Source organism: Carassius gibelio, chromosome A6 (assembly GCF_023724105.1).
Source record: "Carassius gibelio isolate Cgi1373 ecotype wild population from Czech Republic chromosome A6, carGib1.2-hapl.c, whole genome shotgun sequence".
Classification (NCBI taxonomy): Eukaryota; Metazoa; Chordata; class Actinopteri; order Cypriniformes; family Cyprinidae; genus Carassius; species Carassius gibelio.
In genome coordinates, this window is record NC_068376.1 from 5,193,013 (window position 1) to 5,219,265 (window position 26,253).

Sequence of the window (26,253 nt, forward strand, 5' to 3'; positions counted from 1 at the left end):
TCTATTCTAAGAAGACACCAGTCTCTCTCTCTCTCTCTCTCTCTCTCTCTCTCTCTCTCTGCCCATTGGCTGCTGGGGTCTACGGTTCACAAGCAGCACATCATTGGTTTTTATGAATCTCACCCCTCCCACTCGCAGCCGTCCTCCTCTTGCCTGTGTTTAGGAGATCCATGTCCATCATCCACCTCTGGACGGTCAAGTTCGCTGGCACGTCACGTCCGCACTTGAACTTGCAGCAGCTCAGGGGGCTTCGCTTAGACTTTCCATTCCGGTTTTGAGGTCTTCTCCAAGAAACCATGAAGCCCAACGCAAGCGTCTTATCACTACACGCGCGCCTTCTGTAGGCTACTAATCTCTGTAATTCATGTGGGATACCCGATGCATCGCTGAAGAAGATTTTTACTCTGGACTCTCTGAAGACTCTGGCGCTTCCCAATGTGAGCCCAGCTGAGACCGTGTCCAACATGTCTCGCCGCAAGCAGGGCAAACCCCAGCACTTAAGCAAACGGGAGTTTTCGCGTAAGTTTACGGAGAGTTCTTCTTTTTGTTTCTTGATAGCTCAAAATGCATTTCATTTAAATTAGCTTTTAAATAGAGTTAATGTAGGTGCGTCTCTTAAAAACGAAGCGCGTTTTGCTGTTGAGTTGCGCTTCGCAATGAATCGCAACGCGTGAAGGTTCATTATGCATTTGTGTGCATATATAGCCTAGGTGTGCTAATTTAGCATGAAAAAAAAAAAATACAGCTATAAGTTCACTTTCCCTTGAGATATTCCAAAAGGCCAAACTGGAGCTCCCTTTGGGCTTTAATGTTAGGCTTTAAATTAATTATTACCTGTGTTTTGTATGTGTAATAGCCAACGATTATTACTATTATGGATAGGCAGGCTAACAGTTTTTTTTTTTTTTTTTAACTAAACAAGTACATACTGGTGTCATGAAAGTGTTTTTTCTCTTTCTCTCCTCAACTTCCTCCTCCTGTTCTACGATTTCCAAGAATTGAAACGGGAATAAATAACGGATGTTTGTCATTCAGTGAGAGAAGGTTTTTTATTAAGTGAAACACAATTTATCTTAGTTTTATCCTAGGCTTTGGATATACAAACCTGGTTTTATGCATCTATGATGCCAAACCTGTTAGAACCCCTCTGGTGACGCTCTCAGCACCGCAAGTGTTGCGCGTCAAAACCTGAGCTACAAACATGAAGGCCATTATAAATGAAAAAATCTACATGTACTCCGCATATAAGTGAAGTTTACCTTTGATCTATTAGAGTTTGGTTTTATACCCTTATTTAAATCGCGTTTGAACGTGTTCTAATAGCACTGATACGGCATCGCGTGACACGAGTTGCAATGTGTAGCCGCTAGGGGGCAGAAAATTAACAAATGATGGTCCTCATTCAAGATGAGACACTACTCTGTGAACTTGAACTTGAGCCCACCCTACTCTCATTTGTTAAGTGTATCCACACATTTTCATTTCAAAATACATTTACAGTGTTTTTTTTTTCTTGTTTGTTTTTTTGTAAACATTGCTTTTGAAATACATATAAGTCAATGACAAATAATGTCTGAGATGATAAAAAAGACAAATCCGTTAAAGATCTAGTATAAAATACATCTGTCATGTACTCAGATGTGTAAAATTTTCTGTTCATTTTGATAAAAAAATTATAATTCTACAAAAAATGTAAATGCTAAAAGTAGCCATTAAAATACTTTCTCTGCACCTTGAATACAAGGGTTCTTGCTCTGCACCATGTTGTTGACCCATGTTTTTTGATATACAATTTGTCTTTATCATGTTGAAAAAATGTTTAAATCATTTGAAATAATCTCAAATAGTTTAACAGTGGTATTGTTTTTGATATTTGCTTTTCTAAATTTTGTTTGCATACTCCCCTGATGCTTCACAAGAGGTTTGAATTACACCTGTTTGTCTAACACATCCAGTTCATAATGTTAACATGAAACTGTGCATCTTCCGAGCACATCTTGAAAGAAAGAAAAAAAAACAGTAAAAGAGGATTGATTAAAATACTGGAGCATGTTTTCAGTCTTCATCGAAGACTCCTGTATTGTCGCCCCCACCTTTTGTCCCACACGACCTGACACAGAATTAGGGTTAACCTACCACCGATGGCAACAATCTCCTTCAGCCCAGTTCAGACGCATGATGTGGTTTTGATTGCTCTTTCATATGTTCTGGCTCTCCTTCTGGGAACTACCCCACATACTCCCCTCAATAGCTAACCTCGGTTCAGAGGATTCCAGCACTTTTAACTAAATGGGTTCCAATCATCTTGAAGTCAAATTAGAATCTATTTTTTGATTCTCTGAGGTGTTGGGTTCATTAAGACGTGAGATTGGCAGGATAATGAACAGGGTCATGCAACTAAAGCGAACAACCCCCTCCTCTTTACCATTACTGGGCAACCACTGTTTTTCTCTCCGTCTTTGGTTTCTCATCTTCTCTGCATCTGCCTTTCATTGACTGTCAGTATTCCTCTGATAGAAGTGTCAGCATTTTAATAATAAATAGATACTGATGTCTAAATCACCATCCCAAATAACATGGATCATTATGAAGTTAAGCTAATGTCCAGGAAATGTTTCCTTAAAGTTATAAACTAACATTCTTCCAGTAAGATAATATCTGGTCTTTAATAATGTTCTCAGAATGTTAGCTCAATATATATATATATATATATATATATATATATATATATATATATATTTGACATATAAAACCTCTAAACATTAAAACATTAATGCAAATTTCAACACTTATCAAGTCATTATCAGGTTTTAACATGGATATTACAGGAAGTTATTCCTCGATCTCTCACACCTCCCTTTCTGCACTTCTCCTACCATAGCTGAGCCAGTGACGGCAGGTATCCCAGAGGACGGGGAAAGCCATTCCGGATCGGAACCATCCACCCCTAAAGGGGACCAGGACCTCCTCACCTGTGGTCAGTGCCGCTCCAAGTTTCCTTTGGCTGACATCCTGGTGTTCATCGAGCACAAACGAAGGCAGTGTCAGGACCACATATGCATGGACAAAGGTTCAGACCTGCCACCGTCGCCTCCACCCCCAGGCCTGCGGCGAGCCTGCGTCCCAGTGGAGGTGGCAGTTCAAGTTTCGCCCCATGGAGAGGAGCATTTTGCCTCCAAGCCACATGGATTACGGCCCAAGCAGGAGAATTTAACAGGTAAAGCAAATCTATGAGAGAGTTTGCAAGAAGTTTGAAACTTCTAATTTGAAGGCGGATAACACGTTTCTACTTATAGCTCATGGTTTACACCTTTTTCACATTCTGAGTTTGGTTGACTATGTAGTAGATGAAAATGGCGTTCTTGCTGTCAGTTCTCTCATGTGGCTTTCGCAGATGTTGCTGTGTTTAGTGTGGTTTTCACAAGGTCACATCCCACTCCAGTAAATGTATAGCTACAGAATGGTGCATTCATGCTGATAAAAAAGAAAAGAAAATCTTTTTCAGCTGTCCAAGACAAGGCCTGTCACAGATTGTTACTGATTCTAGTTATTTTTCAAATTATGAGAGAGCGTTTCCCTTTGTGTTGACCGCATCGTATCCGAAAAGAAGAAAAACATGCAGCACATATTATGATATTAAGTAGCAGTTATGCGTTTACAGTACCTCTGCTAGTTTTTTTAGGCTTTTACATTAAAACAGTTTCCATTGGGATGCAGTTATCAGCTTGGATTGTTGCTGACAAATTTTAGTTTGAATTTATTTTACAATAGGTATATGTACATGTTACAAATTTTTGTCAATTTCAGATTCTGTTCATATGAACAAACTATATGCTACCAGATCTACAGTAGTTTTTGCCTGGATGACATATCTATAAACAAAGCTGACATTTATGTCAGAAGTGTTTTTAGTGAGTATTAGTAAACATTCAATCTCATCCGCTGACCACACATTCATATGACACAAAACAAATGTAAACATAAGCATCATGGCAGTGCGCAGGGGTGCAAGGAATTTTTGAATCTGATTAAGAATTTGGTCCAATTCAAGCATTTATATACTTAATTTTTCCACCGCTTCCAATACGAAACAATTTCATTCGGATCGAGGTTTATACATGTAGGATGTTCAAGCAATCAATCTGATTATAAATGAATTATGGGTGCATGTAAATGTAGCTAGTGTCCCTGTTACATGTACTATAGTAGTAACAGTAAATTATGCATAATTGCATGCAACAAACCCTAAAACAAAGCCTAATCTAACCCTATGGTAAGAACATGTTGATGACTGAATTATATAACTAATTAAACTGTACCAAAGACAATGTTAAGTGTCCAAAGTGTCAACCAAAGTATTTTTTATTTATTTACGTTGTCTAGTATTACTCAGGATGTTCAGTGATTACCCGTCCCGGTCCAGACAGGTCACACGCTTTCACTGTTACATGTGAAGCACATGCGTGATCTTCAGTCTGCGGTCGCGTCGTGCAAGCAGATGTCCATCACAACAGATGGAATTCTGTATCAGCTGTAAATTGTGAATCTGTTAAAGGTTCACGCTTGGAGAAATTTGCATGATAAACAATTTAAGATATGCAAGTGGACATAGCAGCTTTTAATACCCCCCTTAACAACACCCCATCACACCCCAATTTTATTCAAGTCTGAATGCCCCCGAGCGGTCAGACGGTGATCTCAGGCAATAAGCCCCTTCTGCAGACCTCCCTTCCCTGCCCCCTTATCTGCTATCTCTCTGGGGTTATTTTCTTAAGTACATCCATGCATTCTCTCTGAGGCTGATATAGTTGATCCTGTCTCGTATTGTTGTTTAATAAGCGTTGTACCATATCCTGGTCCCTACAGACTTTAGAAGCAGCTCTTCATCTTATAAACACAAGGAGAAGAGCTTTGATGATGACTTAACTATTATATTTTATTGTGCAGATCATATTTACATGTGCACCTTAACTGCGTTCTAACTGCTAAATTGCGATGAAATCCACACTTTCTGTTATGTTATTTGGTATCTTCTGGTGTTCTTGGCATTGGTGTCTTGATGTCTTTGGCACTGATCCACTATTCTCTAACCAGAGAGTTATGGATCATTAGCTAGTGGAGAGCAAGTGGAACGGCAGACAGGAAGCTTGAGGATCCCCAATAGTACACCGTTACTGAGGACCTTTACAGGCTTTGCTTAAAAAAAAAAAAACTCTTACATGACAATATATATGCGAGTCTGCATGAGCAGGAGTGTATGTGACTGTGTGTGGTTTCCTGAGCCTGTCTCGACACAACTTGACAATGCATTTGACTTGGCAGACACTGCCAGGGGTTCCTTTTCATTGGGCATATGGCAGGACATTGGCACAGAGCAGGCGGAACATGTATTGTGGTGAGGTTTATATATTTGTAGCTGACACAGCATTTCAAGAACTAACAGTAGTGTCCTGCAGTGTGACATGCTTTCTATTTAGCATTTTTACATTCTTGTGTAATTATTAAACATGCAGCCCTCATTAATTAAGGGACTAGATGGAACATTAGTAAAAAAAAAAAAAAAAAGCTGTTAATGTTTCTAAAATTGAGACTTTTGTAGCACTTATATACACTTTTCCTATATACAGTACACTGAAGCAAATTTAGTTTGAATAACAGAGCTTGCATGAAGGCGCATGTATTGTAGCCACACATGCACACTTCTCCATAAGGTTTACTGACTGTGTTTTGGCACACAACTCTTTCAGCATTAAGCTATGCAATCATCAGATCTGTCAGGAGCATATGATATTCCGACTCACCTGTGTGTGCGTTTGTGTATGTGTTTGTGTGTGAGTGTGGCCAGCCAGCTGAACTGTAGACACTTCTATTTAGTGTTTGCCTTGAGAATACAAAACTGCCTGCAACTCTCTGTTGATATATTGTAGGCAATTAAACAATATACAGTACATGCTTTATACAGCTATTCTAGCTGTTTTCACAAAAAATTTTATGTGCGGTGTAAAGTAAGTTAGTTATGAGAAATGGCTAAATGGGCCCTTAATTGAAAATATTTTACAATATTTTACCCATACATAATGTTTTGCTGTTCTGATTTTGGATATTTTCAGGACCAGGTATTGTTAGAACATGGTGGACTCAATATATGTGTGTGTGGTCTGCAGGTGGTGTGTCTTATCTATGTTCTATAGAATGAGATAAAGACCCAAGAGGCCCCTCACTGTATGAGTCTAGGGTCATGGTTCCCTGAAATTCTCTCTCTTGTTGTCCGTCTCCATATAAATTAAATGTTTTACCTTTTTATATTCATGCTTTTGCATGCAAACTCAATTTATTTTGGGTCAGTTGGTTGTACTGGAGCTGAATGACATCTATAGTTTTGCTACACTGTACGCTTTGATGCAGGCAGAATAGTCAACATCAATGCAAAGATACTTAAAGATATTTAAGACTCCTAAACATTTTACTCTGAGAATTGCACTTGGAAATGACTATAGACAATGAATAGGAGGGCAAATAGATATTTAATAATATGTAAAGACATCAGCTGTGTAAAACACAATACAAGTAGTGCCGTAAAGAGCCTGATTCATTCTTTCAATTCTTTGAGTATTTAATATCGATCTTTTACTGCAATAGAATCACTTAAGTAGTACATAACAAAATGTTAAGTCTTTTATCTTGGGAAACATTCTCTCTCTCTCTCTCTCTTTCTCTCTCTCGCTCTCTCTTTCTGAATCTAACTGATAATATTCTGTGGCTCATTTGAATTTGAAGCACTTCTTTAATCTTCAAAGCCTTGATTGCTTTATGAATATGCATGGTACATGCAGACTTTAGTTCATTACCTTGTTGTAAATTCTAATGACCATTAGTTCCTCTAGGTAATTGCCAATTATTTTGCATATTTGATTAGCCCATTATGAGCTCATTCAGTCAATACGCATCAGGCGAAGATGAACTGAGTCGCTAGAGAAATAAACAGAGCAGACAGAGCTGTGCACCATTAAAATATTTTTAGAGTGTTTTATTTCAAGTCTCACTGTTTGAAACTTTATATAACAATGAACACTGCATAAAATGTAAACAAACATCTACTGGATTCCCATGTATCAGTCATGAGCCAAGGTCATAAATGATTGATCGCTCCAAACAGAATGTAGTTGGATTGGTGCTACATGATGCCACATAATGGATTATTTAGTGTTTCTAAAACATTAGCGACCAAAGGGAGATTGAGGTAGCTTGTTGATGTGTAATTCAATGTGTGCCATGATGAAACTTTCATGTGTACATTTGGTCATCCATGATAAATTTGTCTGGGTAGAATTGCACAAATATATTATTTGAATCGGAATGTAAGACCCCATACATACTAAATGCAAGTATGTGCATGTAAATGCTCTTTATTATGCTAGATTAATTTCATGGCATGATTTGTTGCATAATATGTTGGGCTGCAATTTCCACTTCTTTTGGGTTAACTTCGATTCTGATTGCTAAGAAAATAAGTTAAAATGTTTGCAGCTAGCTACCTGAATCATAACACATCTGATTTAATGTCACAATTTGAAGTTAACTATATCGCCCCTTTGAGTACTGGAGGTCACAATAATGCAAAAACACATGAGGCAAAGTTTGCTGCCAATGCATTTGCATGCTTGAGTGTATTTTTATTTTTTATTTGCTTACTTTATTAAGTTAATTCCTTCACTGTTACTTTGAGACTCGCAGTACATAAGAAATCAGCACCTGTGTTTCATTTTCAAGTGAGATGCACTGCAGCTGGCGGTACCTCTATCTGCCCCATCACAGGTGCTGGCTCTCCTCTGGAGCCTGACTTAACCCTGTGTCTATGTCATGGGGTGTGAGAAGAGGCCGGCAGGGACACAATGGGGGGATTGTACTCAGGGCGGGGGCTCGGAGGCTGAGGCAGCCCTGGCTGTGGCCAAACAGGTCGGGCCAGACAGCATGATAGATGGCTTTGTTTAAGGGTCCCGGGGTGGGGCCTGAACTTGAGGCACTTTGTTTATCCTGAATAGAGCAGGGGGGAGATGCCGGAATGATCTATGTCTCGCTCTCTTAAGAGCTTTAGAGGGAAGGGGACAGGAATGGAAAGAAACATCCACAAAAAAAGTGCCAAGAATAAGCCAGGAAACCAGACAGATGGAATGAGAAATTCAGTTGAAAAATAATTGAAGAGTACACCCAAAAAAAGTAATCACTTACTCACCCTCGTCATTCCAAACCTGTCTGACTTCACGCAGCTCTCTTCCAAGAATTGAAAGTGGATGGTGACCAAAAGTAAAAAAAAAAAAAAAACGTGTATGAATATGAATAAATCAAAATGATAACTTGTGCATGCTTGTCACCTGCATGTCCTTCCAAACCCTTCTGACTGATGTTCTTCTGTAAAACACAAATATAGGAGTGTAAGTCCATGGTCATGCTCCCCTCTTTCACATATTGAATGTAAATGGTCACCAAAAAAAAAAAAAAGAAAAAACATTTTTAATAATAAATAGTCCATATGAAATATCAGTATGATAACTTTGTGCATGTTTGTTACTCACACGCATGCCCTTTCAAACCCTTCTGACTGATTTTCTTCTGTAAAACACAAATTTATAAGAATATAGAATATAGTTTTTTACTGAAAATTTCGTCTCTACAACCATGGTAACTGTTTATTTTCATCAAATATTCATTGTTCATTACAGCCTGAATTGTCTGCAGTAAATATCTCCTTTTGGGTTTCGTGAAAGAAATATAGTTGCACAGGTTTGTTTGTATTTTTAGATGAACTGTTCCTTAAGAAAGTGTAACAGTTAGTTAGAAGGAATGAGGTAAAGGAAGAGAAAGTGGCTGAGGGAGAGCAGTACTAGCTGAGCATGTGTTCTTTAGGTTAACGGAGGGTCAAGTCGAGAACCGCTGGAGGGGGAAGGGCCGTCCTCTCACCCTGATGGTGACTGTCCATTTCTAGATTAACTTGGATGAGCTCCAGGTCTTTTAAATCTGACTAGACGTCATGTGCGCACACATACGCAGCCCTCATACCTGCTGCCTGTATATCAAATACCACTAGGTTTTCTTCGGGCCAAAGGCAAAAAGAGGTGCTCGCTTTTGGACTGGTTTGAACCGGTTTGCTGGCCTTGTCTTCACTTGCATGCCTATGCTGAAGACAATTCACAAAACACATGCATACACACAAGAAAGAATACCTGAATGAACCTCTTTTGAAAGTGCAGGACAATGAAGAGCAGGATAGTTGAGAGATATACATTGTGAATTGAACACAACGGGTGTCATGAAGCCGTTCAGAACCACTAGGCCGAAACAAAACAAATGCAACATGATCAAGCTCATTTATAGTGTGAAAATCAAATGTGAAAATATCTGTTTCACGTAGAGATGGATAAATATGTTCCTTTGCACGCTCTTCACTTGTCTATCAGTTGACCCGCACATTTGCATATGTATTTATGCAGATTTTTGAGGGGGCTCTCACACACAGCAGGGGTCTCTGAGTGTCACGGTTTCTCAGGGTGAATTTGTGCATCTTTGTGTTCAATTCTGTTGGGTATGTGTGTGTGTGTGTGTGTGTGTAAATACAATAGGGAACATTGCTCTGTTTTCTCAATCTATCTGTTTCCTCGATCTTTCTGTTGATGTCTCTTTTTCACATTCTCGGTTTAAGGATGTGTGTGTGTGTGTGTGTGTATATGTGTGCCATACCGTGTGTCCGATCCCACAAAGTGGGACACAACTTCCAGATGGTGCTCTGTAGCTTTGTTTGGTAAGTGAATACTTCAGGTGTAGACGGCCTATCAGTATCTCCTGTGTGGAGAGACACTGGATATACATTCACCGCGTTCTCTTTTTGCAGCCATCCATTAAAAGTTTCAGTTCTTCCACACCTCTGTTAATGTTAGAATGTTAGATGCGATTTATTTTGTGAAAGTGTGGGTTAAACTAGCCAAGGCCATCCACATCAAGATGGAGGTCACTCAGATGTGCTCTCCTTGTCCATTGACTTCTTCCTCCATTCTGAAAAGTTCAGGAAACAGTCACTATGGTGGGGAAATTGTTTGACCTTTCACGGTTATTGCTGCTCCCTGACCAGAAATGCAACTGTGGAATTAGAAAAAAATCTAACCTTGTCCTTGGGTTCTTGTAAAACTTATACATACACGTCTTGGCAATCAGCTATGAAACCTAGATGCTATGACCTCGGAACAGTTCACTTAAAAATAAAGGTTCTTGTCATCATTTACTCGCTGAATGATGAACGAGGCAAATGATTTTCTTTCTTCATTTAAACACTAAAGAAGATGTTAGGAAGAATGATCACACTCAAAGTTCACAGTCTTTCAGTACAACGAAAAGGTGTCCGAATCCAAAAAGAAAGCACTGTAAATTCAGAACAATGATTGTGTTCAATTTAAACTTTTTCTAGACACATAATGGCAAGTTTGATGTCACCGAGGGAAAAAGTCATTGGTTCTTGCTTGTCTCATGACAAATTGGAACATATGCAGGTCAAATGAGATTTCAGAGGAAAAGATTTTCAGTGAACAAAGATTTAAATTTTTAAAATCATTTTACTTCAGAAAACTTGGAATCTAGCACATCATTTGCATGGACTCGTGGTTGACCAATATACATATATATACACAAAAAATGAGCTGACTTTTTTTTTATTATTGAAATTAGCTGATATTCTTTTCTATCTGGAGTCATGAATAGTTCTTTTATTTTGACAGCACTGAAAATCTAGTACCTAAACATATATGCTAACAGTTCTACTATAGAAAATAACTAGGGCCGGCAAAACATATAGCAGCTAGCGTGGGCTTTACACTTTATGTTGAACTATGTATTATTTTGTTGGTGCAACAGTTTATGTTGAACTCTTTATTGTTTTGGCCAAGGTTATTGAGAGTTGGACTTAGTATGTTATGGCCTCTGAAGCAACAGAGAGATGTTTTCTAATAGTCAGTGTTTCCAATGTTCTAAATGTACTTGACAGTATTGTGTTTTACTTAAAAAACACTTTACAGAAGCTTCAAGCACCTATAAGCTTCCTGAATATCTGAAATGTACTATTTCTAAATTGTTTCTAAATATGCTATTGCTACACTTCATACAAAAATTGCACTGGTCTGCTAGACTTGGTTGAACAAAAATAAACAATATTTTGTTGCTTAAGCTTATATATTTAGTCATTATTCAATAGTATACTATAAATCCATGTGAAAAAAAATTACTTCTCACTGTTCTCAGGTCAAATATTTATATGCGATTAAAATGCGATTAATTTCAATTAATTAATTACAAAGCCTCTAATTAATTAGATAAATTTTTTTAATCGAGTCCTGGCCCTAAAAATAACATCATTGAAACATCTGCTTTTGTGTTTTATAAGTCTTTAATTATGTTTAGTCGATGATTTAATGACATTGTTTCTTATTTGTCTTTGACATCCCTTCCTCTCATTCATTAGCTCAGACAAAATATACAGTGTCCAGAAGTGGTATCAGTCTAGCCAGGAAGCAGATGTCCCATCATGAGCCTGTAGCATCTCACCCCGTCAGCTGTCAGTGGCCTGAAACAATCTTTGAGCTCAGAGAGAGCGCCGGTCCAATTAAAGAGGTTAATTTGCTTTAGCACTTATCTGTCCATCGATGTATTTCTGTATCAGCCTCTCCTGCTCTTCTCAGACCAGTCTCTCGTTTAATCTGTTTGCTCTTCTTTCTCTTTCTTTCGTTATACCTCTCAGACGATCTCCTTTTTCGACCCCTTATCTCATAGTCTCTTTCTTTCCACTGTCTCCTCATCCCTCTTTCTGTAGTTTGTTTGCCTCTCTTGCATTTGGGCAACACACCGTGGTGACATTGCGGCTGTAACAAATTGAGCACTTGTAGAATGCAGGCCTGAAACTGTCACAAAGCTTCCATTCAGCATCTTACTGACTGAACATAAAGGCCCGTGACAGTTTAAGTGGCGTGTTGAGTTTGCATGTGAAAGCGTGTCTACTGATGTTTACGGCAAGAAAGAGGTTTCGATGAGAAGGTTGAAACAATGCATGTGTGTGAAACCCAGACAGACAGTGTTATGTGCTTTCACTGTGAAGAAATTCTGTCAAACCTTTTAATGGTATGGTATTGACATGCATAGATCGGTGCACTTTATTTGGCATGTGATGTCTGTGAGCCTACATGGAGTCTCTTGTAGCCAAACTTGTGACTATCATTATTCTGGCCAGTGTAGTGAACGGTAACAGTTTTATGAGACATTTACCAAACTCTGTCCAAATCTAAACTCTGATCCCCCGTCTCCCATTGCTCTTGTCATGTCATAATCGTCTGGATGAGAATGGATCATCTCCTCTGTCCCCAGCCCTGCTCGGTGAACCCCTGCCCTCCAAGCCTGTCACAGTGAACTATCGCAGACAGACACACACCGAGACACTGTCACATACACAAAGCCACATATAAACCCAGAGGCCCGTCACACTGAGAGGACAGATGCCCTCGTTGTGGTGTAGAGCCTCCTCAGGATTTCCCTGTCATGTTTTAAGAAGCAGAGTATACATACTGAAAAGAAAATCAAAATCAAGAATTCTAGTTGTTTGAAACATTTGGACCTTGTTTTAGCAATTCCTTTTGGTTTTGTGGATCAACATACTTGCACTAAACCTTTGTTTTGTCAGTATCATAGTAAACCAATGGTATTGGATGGTAGTACCATAGTGCTTTGATATTAATCTTGGTATTGAATCAGAACCATATTCATTTAGCATGGTACTGAAATGGTACTCTAATAAGGCAGAGGTTGTAACCAATGGGCTGGGGTCCACTAAGGAGCCTCAAGAAAAATTATTAGCAATATATTAGAATGATCTAACTCTAAATAGAAATTCTGTAGAAAAATAATATTACTTATAATGTAATAAACTAATAAAATACAAATCTGTTAATGTCAGTACTTTTTTCTGTTAATTAAAAACTTAAAAAACACAGCTTCTTCATAATTTCTGCAGAAGTACTGGAAATAGCATATATTGAATATTATGTTGGACAGTGTGGAGACCACTGTATATAAGTGGTCTCCACACTGAAAGCACAAAAATACTAATCTTAAATTAAAACTTAGATTTTTTCCAAAGGTAAAAAAAAAAAAAAGAAAGTTAAATACATAGGGCTGGGCGATATATCTAACAATATGATCATGCGCATCTAGTCAGTAAATCTGGTTCCGTGATTACCTCTAAATCACCATCACCTGCTTTCAAATAGAGCAACATTTAATAGATAGAGCAGTAGATCAAATGACAAGCTACGCAATATCGCGTGCATTATCGAAGGCGATTCATCTGCAATAATGAACGCGATGTTGCGTAGCTTGTCAGTGATCTACGGCTCTGTCTATTAAATGCCGCTCCATTTGAAAGCAGGTGATGGTGATTTAGAGGTAATCACGGAACCAGATTTACTGACTAAATGTGCATGATCATATCGTTAGATATGTCGCCCAGCCCTAAATACATGTATCTAAAATACTGCCCATCTCTGGCGACAACTTGTTTAAAGACCCCATGAAATGACTTCACAAGTGTGTGTGTTGACATATTTGCTTTTGAATATTTCCAGAACAGTCCAATGTCTTTAGTTTAGTTCTTACTTTAGTTCACAACTGTGAATAATTTTTTGTTTGCTATTGCTATTCATGTAATCAGAAATACTGTCAAACCACAAATTATTAAGACACCAGATATAATTTTAGATATTTTTGTAGGTGCAGAGCACTGTATGACAATGTATGTACAGTAAGTGAGGATAACAAAATAAAGTAAACTGTGACGTGTGCCCAGAAATTCTTCATTCAGTTGGACTACCAGTAAAATTGATAAAAATTTGGGACCGAAAAATGATCCAGACACTTCAACCTGACCATGTTTTTCTTATGTCTTATCTGACATCATCAAGATAAATTTGTTCTTACAGAGTTTAACTCTGAGTTCTTGTCATATTTTATTACCATTTTCTAAACTATAGTGAATAAACCGTGTGATTATGTCTGAAATGCTGAAGATGTCTGAAAAATTTTCGTATAAAATAAAGACTGTATTTTGGTGTTAGCAGAAGAGACGTTCTCATTCTCTAGCACATTTGATTGGACAAAAATGTATCATTTTGATGTTTGTAATGGAAGACAATTTTTTCAATACCAGAGAGATTTCAAATGCATATTTCTGCTCAGTTTGTCAACTTTTAGAAATATTTTAGCATAATAATGACCTCCAAGCTACTGTAACACAAATTAACTAAACACAACAATAAAAACTTGTCCAATTTTTTGATATCTGAAGCCCCTTTCACACTGCCATTCCGGCAAATACAGGGATAAAGTGTTCCTGTAATTGTTCCCTGGTCGCTAGATTTGGCACTTTCACACTGCCGGTGATGACCCGGTATATGTGCGTGCTTTCACACACAACCCTTGAAGATCCCGTAACGACACGTGACATCAGCGCGTGACGTGCAATGTACGAGTCGACAACGCTTGGCACGTTATACTTTAACTGAAGCAAGCAAACGATCTCGGCGTCAGCGCGGAAAGTGAGGAACTAACTGACCTCTGCTTCATTACAGTTTGCACATATGTTTTCGTCGCGAATGTTGATCTTCCTTCAAAACAGCCGGTAAAAAAGTCGCGCGATAACGCGCGTCATCACTTCGATACGGAATTAGATCTGGCTTTTGTTCACACAGCGCTCGTTCCGGATCGATTACCGCAATGTTACTAGGTCCCCGACCCGGGTTCAATTTGGTAATCAATTCCGGGACGTGGTTGCTTTCACACAGAAGGCGACCAGGCAATGTTACGGGAATATTGCGGGTCCGACGTGAAGTGTGAAAGGGGCTCTAGGGTCTTTAAATGCTGTACCTGTTTGTTATTGTCTTTTAAAATACTTTGAAATCCCTCTGACTATGAGAAGAAGCCAGAAAGCTTCTGAAAGTCTGTCAAATACTATTCCGCTTGGCTCCACCACTCACTGAGTTGTGACCCTTGACCTCAACGGGGCCATGTATATGTACGGTCCTGCCAGCGCCTCCCTGGAATGTCTGAATTTAAGGGCTCTTCTAGTGCATAGCTAGAGATGGTGTGCTGTCCTACAGCTGCCTGAGTATAAATCCTGCTGTCACCAGAAGGCAAAAGCTCGCCCTTGGGTACCCCTTTTTTTGCTTGTTGTTTCTGTCACTCTCCTCCACTTTTCACTCAGTCACACTGCTTTAGTTAACCGCACAAGTGTCTCAAATCAGAAATCTGTGCTTCCTGCTCTGTGGCGAATAAAGAAGCTTTTGTGCCTTTGATTAAACATCTCCAGAGCTCACAAATTCACGGTGATCACAGTGATCACACACACAGATGAAACACTGCCACTCTCAAACAAACACTTTGTAAGGTAAAAAAAAGTTGTTGACATCCGTTTACATCAGTTAGGAGAACTGACGAAAACAGCCCCTCTCTACGACCTTTGACCTCCTATAGTCTCTTGAAAGTATGCGCTGTATAAGATCTGTGAGCTACAGGGCTCCAGACAGATTTCTGTCAAGAGCGCACAGGTAACATTCCAACTCTAGTCGAAATTCCTGAGATGTGTGTTGTTAAAACAATGATTCATCTCTTGCTTTGTTAATTAATATTCAGTTGTTGCAATTGAAATGTGGTAGCGGTGACATATAGCTTTCTCATGCCATCTGCCTCAATCTTTCATGACTACATGATCCCAAAAGGTTGTATTTAATTAATTTACCCATAAAAAATATTTCACAGTTTTGCATGCAGAACATCTATCCACAAGGCATTTTGATTCATTTGTAAACTTTGATTTACAAGAGGGATGTATATTAAATTGTGATTTGGTTATGGATTTTCAGTTTGGAGATATGAGTCCACACTGTACAAGTAGCCTATTTCAACTGTCTCGTCATGTAAGTGTGTCATAACCAACTCTCATGGGAATTCATAACATAACATTCATTTTTTTCTAACAAACAAAAATCAAGTTTCCTTAATCTCAATGTATAAATGTTTATAAAATTATTTTCATCTCACAAAATTGTAATGTTTTTCTCATGAGATCAAGTTGGTCATAACCAGCCAAGACTACAGAAAGCTGTGATTGTTTCATATCACTCTGTAGTCCTCGCAATATTGTAATGCATTACTTTTAAACGTAACCTTCCCCTACACTGGTTGGGAAAAGGTATTCATTTCAGAATTCACTGGCTATTTTTAACAGTTTCCTCATTGATGCTAAAGCAGTGGCAGTTTGCAGAACTCTCCCATCTGCTACCGTACCACGATGCAGATCAGAACATATGCATCCAATTAAGTAGCAATGCTGAGAGCTGGAATCCAGCTTGATGTCAGACGAATGAAGAATTGGGGTGAGTGTGGCCTGTCGTAGCCAAGTGATGGTTGCATCCATCTTACAGAAGCTTATTGATGGTAAATGTTATGTTTAAGATTGTTCAGTATGTGCTGGAGCTATTATATTTGAGTTAAAGGTGGACTGGTAGTAATAGCATGTCTACTAATGTGTAATAGCAATGTAATAGCAATGCAATAGCAATTTAGGAGAATCAAATTATTAATTACTTAATAATAGTTGTCTTTATATATTAAGCCAGGATAGGAGAAATAAAACTACACAGGAAAAAATCTAGTGCTGCAGCAATTTTCAATCAGAAATTGTTAATTGTTAATTAAAATGGCACACTGAAATAAACGTGAAATTGTGAATCAGAAAGTCATAGTCTTGATATACCAAGCCAGGACAGGAGAAATTATTTCATTTAATTCTTGCTTGATTTACTACATCACTTGTGGCCAAGATGCGCCAGATGGAAAGCCTTAAATATTGACCTCATGGCTGTAATGTGAAATGGGAACACTGGTCTTTTTGTACTGGTCCCAGTACCAGAGCTATGCCTGAGGGGGGCTTCCTGAATGAATCCTCTCACAAGGCCCGACTATCACATGGCCGTTTATCCCTTAACTCCGCTCATGGATCAGGAGAATGAAAAGAAAGGAACAGAGTAGAGAAAGGATGACTTGAAATAATCTTTGTTGAGAAGTGTGGAAATGTTGGCATGGTGGTAAAGTTTAGAGCTATACTGGACCTCTCATTGTACACTATACATCAGTGCAGAAGGCCAGCTGTGTTAATGGACTTTTTAGGACATCTTTAGAATAACAGTTTTAAATAAAGCAGTTTTAGCCAGTCAAGGACATACAGTTATGTGGAGTTATTGTCAACAACATCAGCAGATATTTAATTTTTAATAATGTTCAGATATGTGAAACAGGATTTTGGATCAGTGACATTTTATAATGGACAGGGCTACCCAGTGTAATGCAATCAACAAAAACAGTCATTCTGGTTGTGTGCAGATTTACATTGTACAGTTCATCTCTTCTTCTTTGTTTTATCGTTCCTTGGCTTGTTAAGATGCACCGTCTGTTTACAGTTTTAGGATGAATCTCACAAAAACTATTTGTCATTTTAACATAAATCATATAAAATATTTTACATAAAGAAAATGAAGCATATTTCAGGAAGTTTATTTTTTTTTGTCTTATTTTCATTATAATTAAGCACATTTGATGAGTTGCTTTTTGAATTTTTAAAGCATAAAATAAAGACAGTACCATGGTATTGATGTATAAATACTTTTCACATGTGCTTAAGTGTCATGAATCCTTAAAATAGGCTTCAATTTATATAAGCAAAATACAGTTTCTCGTTCATTTTGTTTTATTTTGAGATCTAAAGTCACCCAGACATGTTCTTTAAAGGTTTTTGTGAAATTTACCCTTTAATGAAGCACGAATGTAAAATTCCATTTGAGGATGTGTTAACTGATTTACAATAGCTTTGAACGTGGCTCATCCAATCAGATTTTAGAATCAGAATTAACAACTTTCTAATGAGTATTTCATAAGAAGCATATTATTGCTTGTATAAATTTGCTGGAGTCAAACTGTCTAAACCTCATGCTCCCCTCTTCACTGGTGTTCAAGCTTCAGTGTTTGCTCTGTCTGTGGGACGCCCTGGATGCTAACAAAACGTCCACCTCTGCCCTGTGCAGACTAGTCCAGTCCATCTTTCCCAGTATCCACCTCTTTAATTGTCTCAGACTGCCACCTCCCCCATCCCTCCACCCAGCTGTGGGCTTTAAACACCATCCTCTTCACCTCTCCGTCTGGTCCACTCCGTTTGTGTGTCCGCCTCTTTAATGTGCGTTGCTAAGGTGACTGCTGACCCATTAGTTGGTGTTCTATGAGAGGTCCCATTCCAAGATGGCTACCCTCTTAGACACTTTCAATTTGCATTGGGGGTTAGGGTGTGTGTCCAATGCTGGTATTGAGATCACTGGAAATTAAACACTTGGACCAACACATGTTTATGGGCACTGACAAGAGTATACCAGCTGCCAGATGAACAGATTCTTGTGTGGCCAAATAAGGTTTTCTCACCTTGTCCCTAGAGTATCCAAATGACACTTGGAGCATTTCATTAAATTAATTTGAATATTAGAATAATCATGTCTGGATTAAACTAGGGTAAGTTGTGAGGGCACAGATGCTTGAATAAGTGTAATTATTCTTGGGTAAATTATGCATAATTGTAGCCTCATAGTGGTCCTCAAATGTGTTTTCATGGTATCAAATGTGCTGATCTGGGCCTTTTAAGCACAGGGTTCAAGTCTTTGGTTTCACATTGATGCTTATCTTTGTGTATTTAAGAAAAAGACTGTATAATAAAGGGTGCATGTGCAGTCAATTGAAAGTGGTGCTCTGGGATTCAGGCATAACCTGATGTAACCTAAAGTGTAGGAGTTGCAATTACACTATTTCTGTGTATGTTTATTTGTATATGGAAAGAAGTCTTTACACATGATAGATCTGCGAATTTAAATTGGATAATGCATTGAATACAGGTCAGCTGGTCATTAATCAGTTTAAACACAGCTCATAGGTACCAAATAGGAGATAAACCTTGTGCAAAAAATGTGCAAATAACTAAAAAGGTGAAATAGACGGAAAAAAAAAACATGAAACCAGTGGGAGTTTGTCAAAGTATAATGTCTGGTGTACCTCAAAAGGAAAAAGTTGATGCAAGTGTGATTGCTCTCCACATAATACTTGAAGAACAATAAATATGTCATATCCCTCCACTCTGTCCTTGAAGTGTTTATATTGGTCAAATAGATTTTTGTCTGTGGTCAGGCGCTCAGTGCATCACATTGGGTCTGAACAGGACAAAGATAGAATAACCGAGAGAGAAACGAAAAAAAAAAATACCAGACTGCCTCTAGGCCTGCTGTTCATTATGAAAGAATGGCATAGAAATCTTAAATTAATCCTAGAAAATAATATTATGCTGAAGTTCCATGCAGACAAAAAAAAAAGGTTCATTTCTGTCCTGTTCTTAAAATCTGGATGGACGAATGCCCACAAATTGTTCTGCCATACCCCCACTCACCTTTTAGCATATCACTAAAGAAAATGTGATTGTTGGCCATGCGCTGAGAGGAACAAGGTTAAAAGTAATCAATAAGTCAGGCTCTCAGACAAGGCCACCAAGTAGCTGATGTTGGTGAGGGGGGTGTTTTAAATGATATCGATGCAAGATGATTATATGTCTAGGGAGAACACTTCCCTTATTTTAGGCTGTTTTCACACTCGGTTTGATTGCTTAGTCCAAACTTAAGGATTATTATTTTTTTTTTCTCTTCCTACCCTGCACGTACCTTGCACTTAGTATTCATCTTGTTAGATTTAGCACTAACTTTACACAGAATGGTATGGCTTTTTTTTTTTCTGCTGCAAATGCATTGAAAGACATGCAAAGAATGTGAACTGAATGCAATTTCCAATAAGTAGTTCACTGCTACAAGTTAGGGCAGATTGCTTTCATACCAGCTACCATGAACTGTAATGCTGGAGTTCAGAAAACTCCTTTTACATCCACAATTGAAATCTAAGATCAAATTGGCTTGGATCCCCACCAAAAGTTCCCTTTAACAAGGTATTAAAAGACAGGAAATGCTTGGCGTGTGGTTTCTGTGTTTGCAAAATAAAAGCTAAAAAGATGACCTAAAAAATAGTTACATCATCTTCCTTACTACTTTTGTCATGGAAATTGTCAATACTGTATGCTAGTTAAGGTTTTTTCTTTTTTTTTTTTTGCTGTGCTAGTGGTGAGAGATATTATACACTGTAATGATTGTTGTCTTATAGAAAATCATGTATTTTTAATTCTTTAAATACAAGCATTGGCCTGCTCATATGATTCAAGTGATAATGGTATATGATTTAATTTGAGCAAGCATGAGAATAGACAGGCAAAGAGTGGCCTTTTATGATGGAAAAATTTCCAGAGGAGGTCAAACCCCACACAGGTGGCAGCAATTAACTGTAATTTTTGCAGATTGTAATGATCCATAATTTACCATCCTCCCCCCTTGCGTCTCCTATGCAGTAAAAAAGTGTTTGGATTGGGTACAGGTTTTTTGTTCGCTCTGGCCTTTGTGTCAGATATCTCAAAGACAGGAAGTTAACATATGAAGTGATGTTAATACATATCTCCAGTTTTAAAAGGTTGAGTTTAGCCTTAACAGTTGTGATTGATCATGTACGATATTAAGGCAAGAACATAACTGTATAAGTAAGAGCAATGTAAAACATTTTGAATTCATTGGATGATAGAGGTGGCTAAAGCACAGGGTTGGAAAGTGAAAGGTTACTGGTTTGAGCTTCACAAGAAACAAACCGTAAGCTGTCCCAAATGCTCCACTGAGCAAAGTACCTAAACACTTGCCACTACAAGGGGACTGTCCTTGTAAAAAAATGTGCTGGTAAATGTGTGTGATCAACTGCTTCTTGCTTGCTGCCTTTCTATGGAGAGTACTTACTTAGCCTTCATAGTGAAATAGTATCATTTCCTAAATGGACAACTTACCTTCTCCCTCTGATTTTGTCTTGCAGAAAAAGATGAGCCCAGCAGCTACACTTGCACAACTTGTAAGCAACCCTTCAGCACGGCTTGGTTCCTGCTACAGCATGCCCAGAATACTCATGGTTTCCGAATATACCTGGAGAGTGAACCTGGAAGCCCATTAACTCCTCGGGTGGCCTCTGCTCCAGGCATGGGCGGTGACTGTGCCTCGCAGCCACCACTACATGCAGCCCACCTGGCAGACAGTAGTCCCTATAGCCTGATGAGGATAGCCAACAGAGATGGGTCCTTGGTTCCTAGAGAAGGCAGATATCCCAGGACACCTCCACTCTTTAGTCCCCCACCACGGCATCACATGAGCCCAGACGATCTGGCTTTGGCCCCCCACCATCCAAGCGCCTTTGACAGAGTAATGCGTCTTAATTCGGTACCCTTGGATTCCCCATCTATGGACTTCTCAAGACGACTACGGGAACTGGCAGGCAACTCTGCGGGGTCGTCTCCGCCCATGTCACCCAACAGGCCTAGCCCTATGCAACAGCTATTGCAGCCATTCCAACCAGGGGCGTCTCATTCTCCTTCTGGACCTCACTCAACACCCACTCAACAAACTCCAACCATGCCAGCTGTGAAAGCAAAGTCTTGTGAGTTTTGTGGAAAGTCCTTTAAGTTCCAGAGCAACTTAATCGTCCACAGACGTAGTCATACTGGAGAGAAACCTTACAAGTGCCACCTCTGCAACCACGCCTGTACTCAGGCCAGCAAGTTGAAGCGGCACATGAAGACTCATCGGCACAAATCCTCCTCTACTACCTCCAAATCAGATGATGGTCTTTCAACTGCCAGTTCACCTGAACCAGGCACGAGTGATTTGCTAAGCAGTGCCACCAGTGCTCTTAAATCTGTGGTGGCAAAGTTTAAAAAGGAGAACAACAGCATGATCCCAGAAAATGGACAGGAGGGAGATGAAGAAGATGATGATGATGAGGAGGAGGAGGAGGAGGAGGAAGAAGAAGAAGAGGAGGAGGAGGGGGAGGAAGAGGAAGAAGAAGAAGAGGAGGAGGAGAGTGAGGCTAGTGAGAGGAATGATATAATCTTTAGCTTGAGCCTAGAAGGTGCACGTCACCATGAGAACAATAGACAGCGACACATAAAAAATGCTGAAGGAATTCAGGACTATCGAGATGCCCTAAAACTTTACAAACGAGGGGATCACAGATCAGCTAGTGAGACAGGTGGTGATGAATCCTCACAAGAGTCTAATCAAGTCAACAAGGAATATGGACCCATTGTAAATGGAACAGCCTCCTACCCAAATGATGAACTTTCAAGAAAACTTCTTGCCGGAAGTCCAGGATCTGACAGCCCTCTCTCCAAACGCATCAAGGTGGAAAAGGACCTTGATCTTTCAGCTCCTACAATCCCCAACTCAGAAAACGTATACTCACAGTGGCTGGCTGGATATGCAGCATCACGCCAGCTTAAGGATCCTATTCTCAACTTTGGGGACTCAAGACAATCACCTTTTGCCACCTCTTCAGAGCACTCCTCGGAGAATGGAAGTCTAAGGTTCTCCACTCCCCCTGGGGAGCTAGATGGAGGGACAGCCTCTGGGCGCAGTGGCACGGGAAGTAGGGCCAGTACACCCCACCGACCCAGCTCCAAGGATGGTCGACGTAGTGACACATGTGAGTTTTGTGGCAAGGTCTTCAAAAACTGCAGCAACTTGACAGTACATCGGCGCAGCCACACTGGCGAGAGGCCGTACAAGTGTGAGCTTTGTAGCTATGCCTGTGCTCAGAGCAGCAAGCTAACACGGCACATGAAGACGCATGGACAGACAGGCAAGGACGTTTACAAATGTGAGATATGCCATATGCCTTTTAGCGTCTACAGCACTTTGGAGAAGCACATGAAAAAATGGCACAACGATCAGCCCTTAAGCATTGAAATTAAAATGGAGTAAATTTTACAATGTCTTTCGCAGTACTAGAAGAAAAATATTTAAAGCACAGCGTCAGTTAAATATGCTGGATGAAAATTTGTCAAAATGACGCAAGACTCTGAGCCTCTCTAATGTGCAATAACTAAGTGTTTTGTACTTCTTTTCTTACTGGTTGGCATGTTTTCATGTGTTAGCTGAATTGATAAGAATTAGCGGTAACACTTTATTTGAATGTGTCCTTGTTACAGTGTAATTATATACATAAGTACTGAGTAATATTAATTATCTACATGTATTTACTATATGGTTAGGGTTAGGATTAGGGTTTGGCTTAAGGTTACTTGCAAGTAATTATGCATAATTAATTGTTATTATAATAGTAAATGCATTTAACGTGTAACAAGGACACCTTCAAATATAGTGTTACTGAATTAGCTGTGTTGCTGTTGTTGCTGTATTTTATCAAACAGGACATGTCATGCTGCAAACAATTATTTTTTACATATCATACATTGTTGTAGTTGTATTTTGTCATTTAACTCTTGACTACCTACATTCACACTGGGGCTTACACTGTTCATTAGGGGTATAGATTAATGTTTAAATGGTAACATTTTACTAAAATACTAAAAGCGTTTGAATTTTTATTGTTGCTTGTGAAAAAAAAGAGTGCCTTGGGTGTTTAATGCATCTATGGTTTCTGCCATTTGCCATAAGCCTGGGGATTGTTCAATGCAAAATTAGGTTCTTGCATCAAGTACCTTTTCGCTAAATGCAGGAATCCAGCATATGTTCTTGTGTATTTCATTTACTAGTATAACATGTTGTGTTTCTTTAAGTATGATTCTTTTTTTGTCATGTTCATGTCTTGGTGAGATTTTACCTTGTGTTTTGGTATCAAACGGACAGGTACATTAGTAAGTTTTCTTTTAACTTAGGGTCTCAATGTTTCTTTGGGTTTCCTATGAAAGTTTTTTAGAAAGTAGCCCTGAAAATGTGTTTTACCCAGTAGATAGCCAGTTAATTTGACTATACTGATACATTTTTATTTGGTGCATGGTACAAAAGGATTTTATGTAAATATGTCGATTTTTATAGAATTCATTTTTTTTTGACAAGGTCATCCACAAAAAATTAACAAATAGTCCCCGAATAAACTGGTAAAGAGTTGACTGGATTAAAAATCCTTTAAATTTTGAATAAAGCTCAGATTGGCTAGAAATAGAAGTAGTTTAGCAAGACCAGTTTTAAAGCAGGAACAATGTAGGAACGTGTTTCAGGATATTTAGACATTTTTGGATGAAAGTCTGAATACCTTACAGTTAACTTGCTTGTAAACTGTTGTGTACTTCCACAACATTTTCTTTTATCTAACACTCTTCAGTTTCTAAAGCTATGTACTGAATATACCCCTGTTTATTAGCAAAGCACTTAGCCACATTCATGTATTTTGTGCCCGTCGAGTTGACATTCAGACTTGTTATTCTCTACATTATCCCATAGTGAAGTTTATGAATAGCACTTGCCACTGAGCCTAAAACTCTCTATCTGTCCTGCTAATCTACGGGCAGGTGGTTGAGTATAAAACGAAACTGCTCTCTGATGGCACAGAAAACCTGCACTGCTCAAGTGCTTTTCCTGTGTACAAGAGACACTTAAGAGATATTTCCTCTCATATGAACAACTTGATGAGGTGTCAACATTATGTGAAATTTAGTTAGATTAGAAATCAGCAAAAAGGAAATTTCCAATTTAATCTTTTTTTTTCTGATTTCTAATCTAAAAATTGAAGAATACTGTTCATTTAGGAGTTAGACTTTAAATTGGAAGAGTGTAAATTTGTTTATCTCAGTGAATACACTCCAAACCTGGTGATTGAACAGACTTTTTTTTGTGATACATTTAAAAATGAATTAATAATTAAATGTTCTGGGATTTCTTTTTGTAATACTTCTGTGTTTTTAACAGGAAAATTATTTAAATTGTTCCATTTTTTTTCCTTTTTTTTTTTTTTTGCAGTTCATCTTTATTTCTTGGTGGGTTACAATGTACTATGTAAATACTAAATGTTATGTACATTTCTTTTTCTTCTGATTCTTTTTTTTTCCTTCTTCTTGTTCTTGTTCTTTTGCATAAACAGTTCTTCAGGATCCATTATAATGAAATTGTAGGAGTACATTTGGCATTTTTCTAGGGCTGACTAATGGTCTGTAAAAAGCTATTGTGACACACTTCAGTTTGCCATGTCAGTGTGTAGAGAAGATCTGGATTTAATTGTTCATCAAGAGTAGTCAAGATAGTATTTATATAGAGATTAGAATTCCAGACTGTTCCTTGTTCACTTTAAAGGTACAAAATACCTGTAGTGTAGCTCAGCATGCTGCCACCATTTTGCGTTTCTTCTTAACTTGGCAGGATAATATAGTGTGAATCATTTTAATGTATGGATCTTGAAGATGAGTTTCTAAGAAAAAGCTATTTGGGGGTTATACAGATAAAAGGCTATACAATGGTCTGTTGACGCAATCCTCTTTGAAATAACACAATGATGAGGAACAGGTGGTTTTATGATCTCTGGCCTTTGGATATGCAGTAAAGTTTCATAGTTAGTGGGTTTCCCTCTTTATTTTATCTCCCCCACAATCTGAAACATTCCAGTCATCTTTGAAAGAATGGATGTCATATGCAATGCAATGAATCAAGAATCAATAAATACATTTAAAATACATTTTTAAATACAACTGTACTATTTGTCTTGATTTGTTTTATTAATGTCCAAACCCACCCGGAAACTATGCCCACAGAACTCCTGCAGAATTCCACAGAATTTGATTGTCTGTCATTCGTAATGTTCTACACTCCCCCTTTCCATGTTTCCTTATTAAATATTTCACCTAATATGATTATACTTTTAGCTACCAATATAAGAGAGTACTGTAGAAAACTCAGCTCTGTTTAGCACATTTGACAAAAATCCATTCCATAAAATGTTACACATAAAAAATAGTTTCAGATTATGACTGATTACGCAAACAAAGCAGTCTCTGGCACCTTTTGTTGTGGTTTCAGTACATTCAGATTTACGTCTATTTAATTTGATCCATTTTTAAAGTGATCTGCAAATACTTTTTGGAATTCTATATACAGCCCTAGTGGTCTATACACAGTAGCCAGAGAAAGAGATATAGATTTATTTTGCAACATTAAGCAGAAGTATTTTGAATGATTTAAACTTGTATCCTGTTTTATATTGTTGCAACACAACCACCACGAC

At 38.4% G+C, this 26,253-nt stretch overlaps 1 protein-coding gene across 1 annotated transcript; it reads left to right on the plus strand.

Annotated features, from left to right (window-relative positions):
• The first annotated feature begins 154 nt into the window (after nt 1–154).
• On the plus strand, nt 155–25,720 carry LOC128015335 (B-cell lymphoma/leukemia 11A-like). Its single transcript, XM_052599076.1, has 3 exons — nt 155–519; nt 2,882–3,217; nt 21,064–25,720. The coding sequence occupies exons 1-3, from the start codon at nt 465–467 to the stop codon at nt 22,998–23,000; spliced, it is 2,328 nt and encodes a 775-aa protein (XP_052455036.1). The 5' UTR covers nt 155–464; the 3' UTR covers nt 23,001–25,720.
• The last annotated feature ends 533 nt before the right edge of the window (nt 25,721–26,253 follow it).

What these genes read in the sequence shown, in the direction of transcription:
- LOC128015335 (XM_052599076.1), top strand. Translation starts at nt 465, where the DNA reads ATGTCTCGCCGCAAGCAGGGCAAACCCCAGCACTTAAGCAAACGGGAG. An exon ending in AAGCAAACGGGAGTTTTCGC is followed by an intron (nt 520 to 2,881) that starts GTAAGTTTACGG and finishes CTCCTACCATAG; the next exon opens with CTGAGCCAGTGACGGCAGGT. An exon ending in CAAGCAGGAGAATTTAACAG is followed by an intron (nt 3,218 to 21,063) that starts GTAAAGCAAATC and finishes TTTGTCTTGCAG; the next exon opens with AAAAAGATGAGCCCAGCAGC.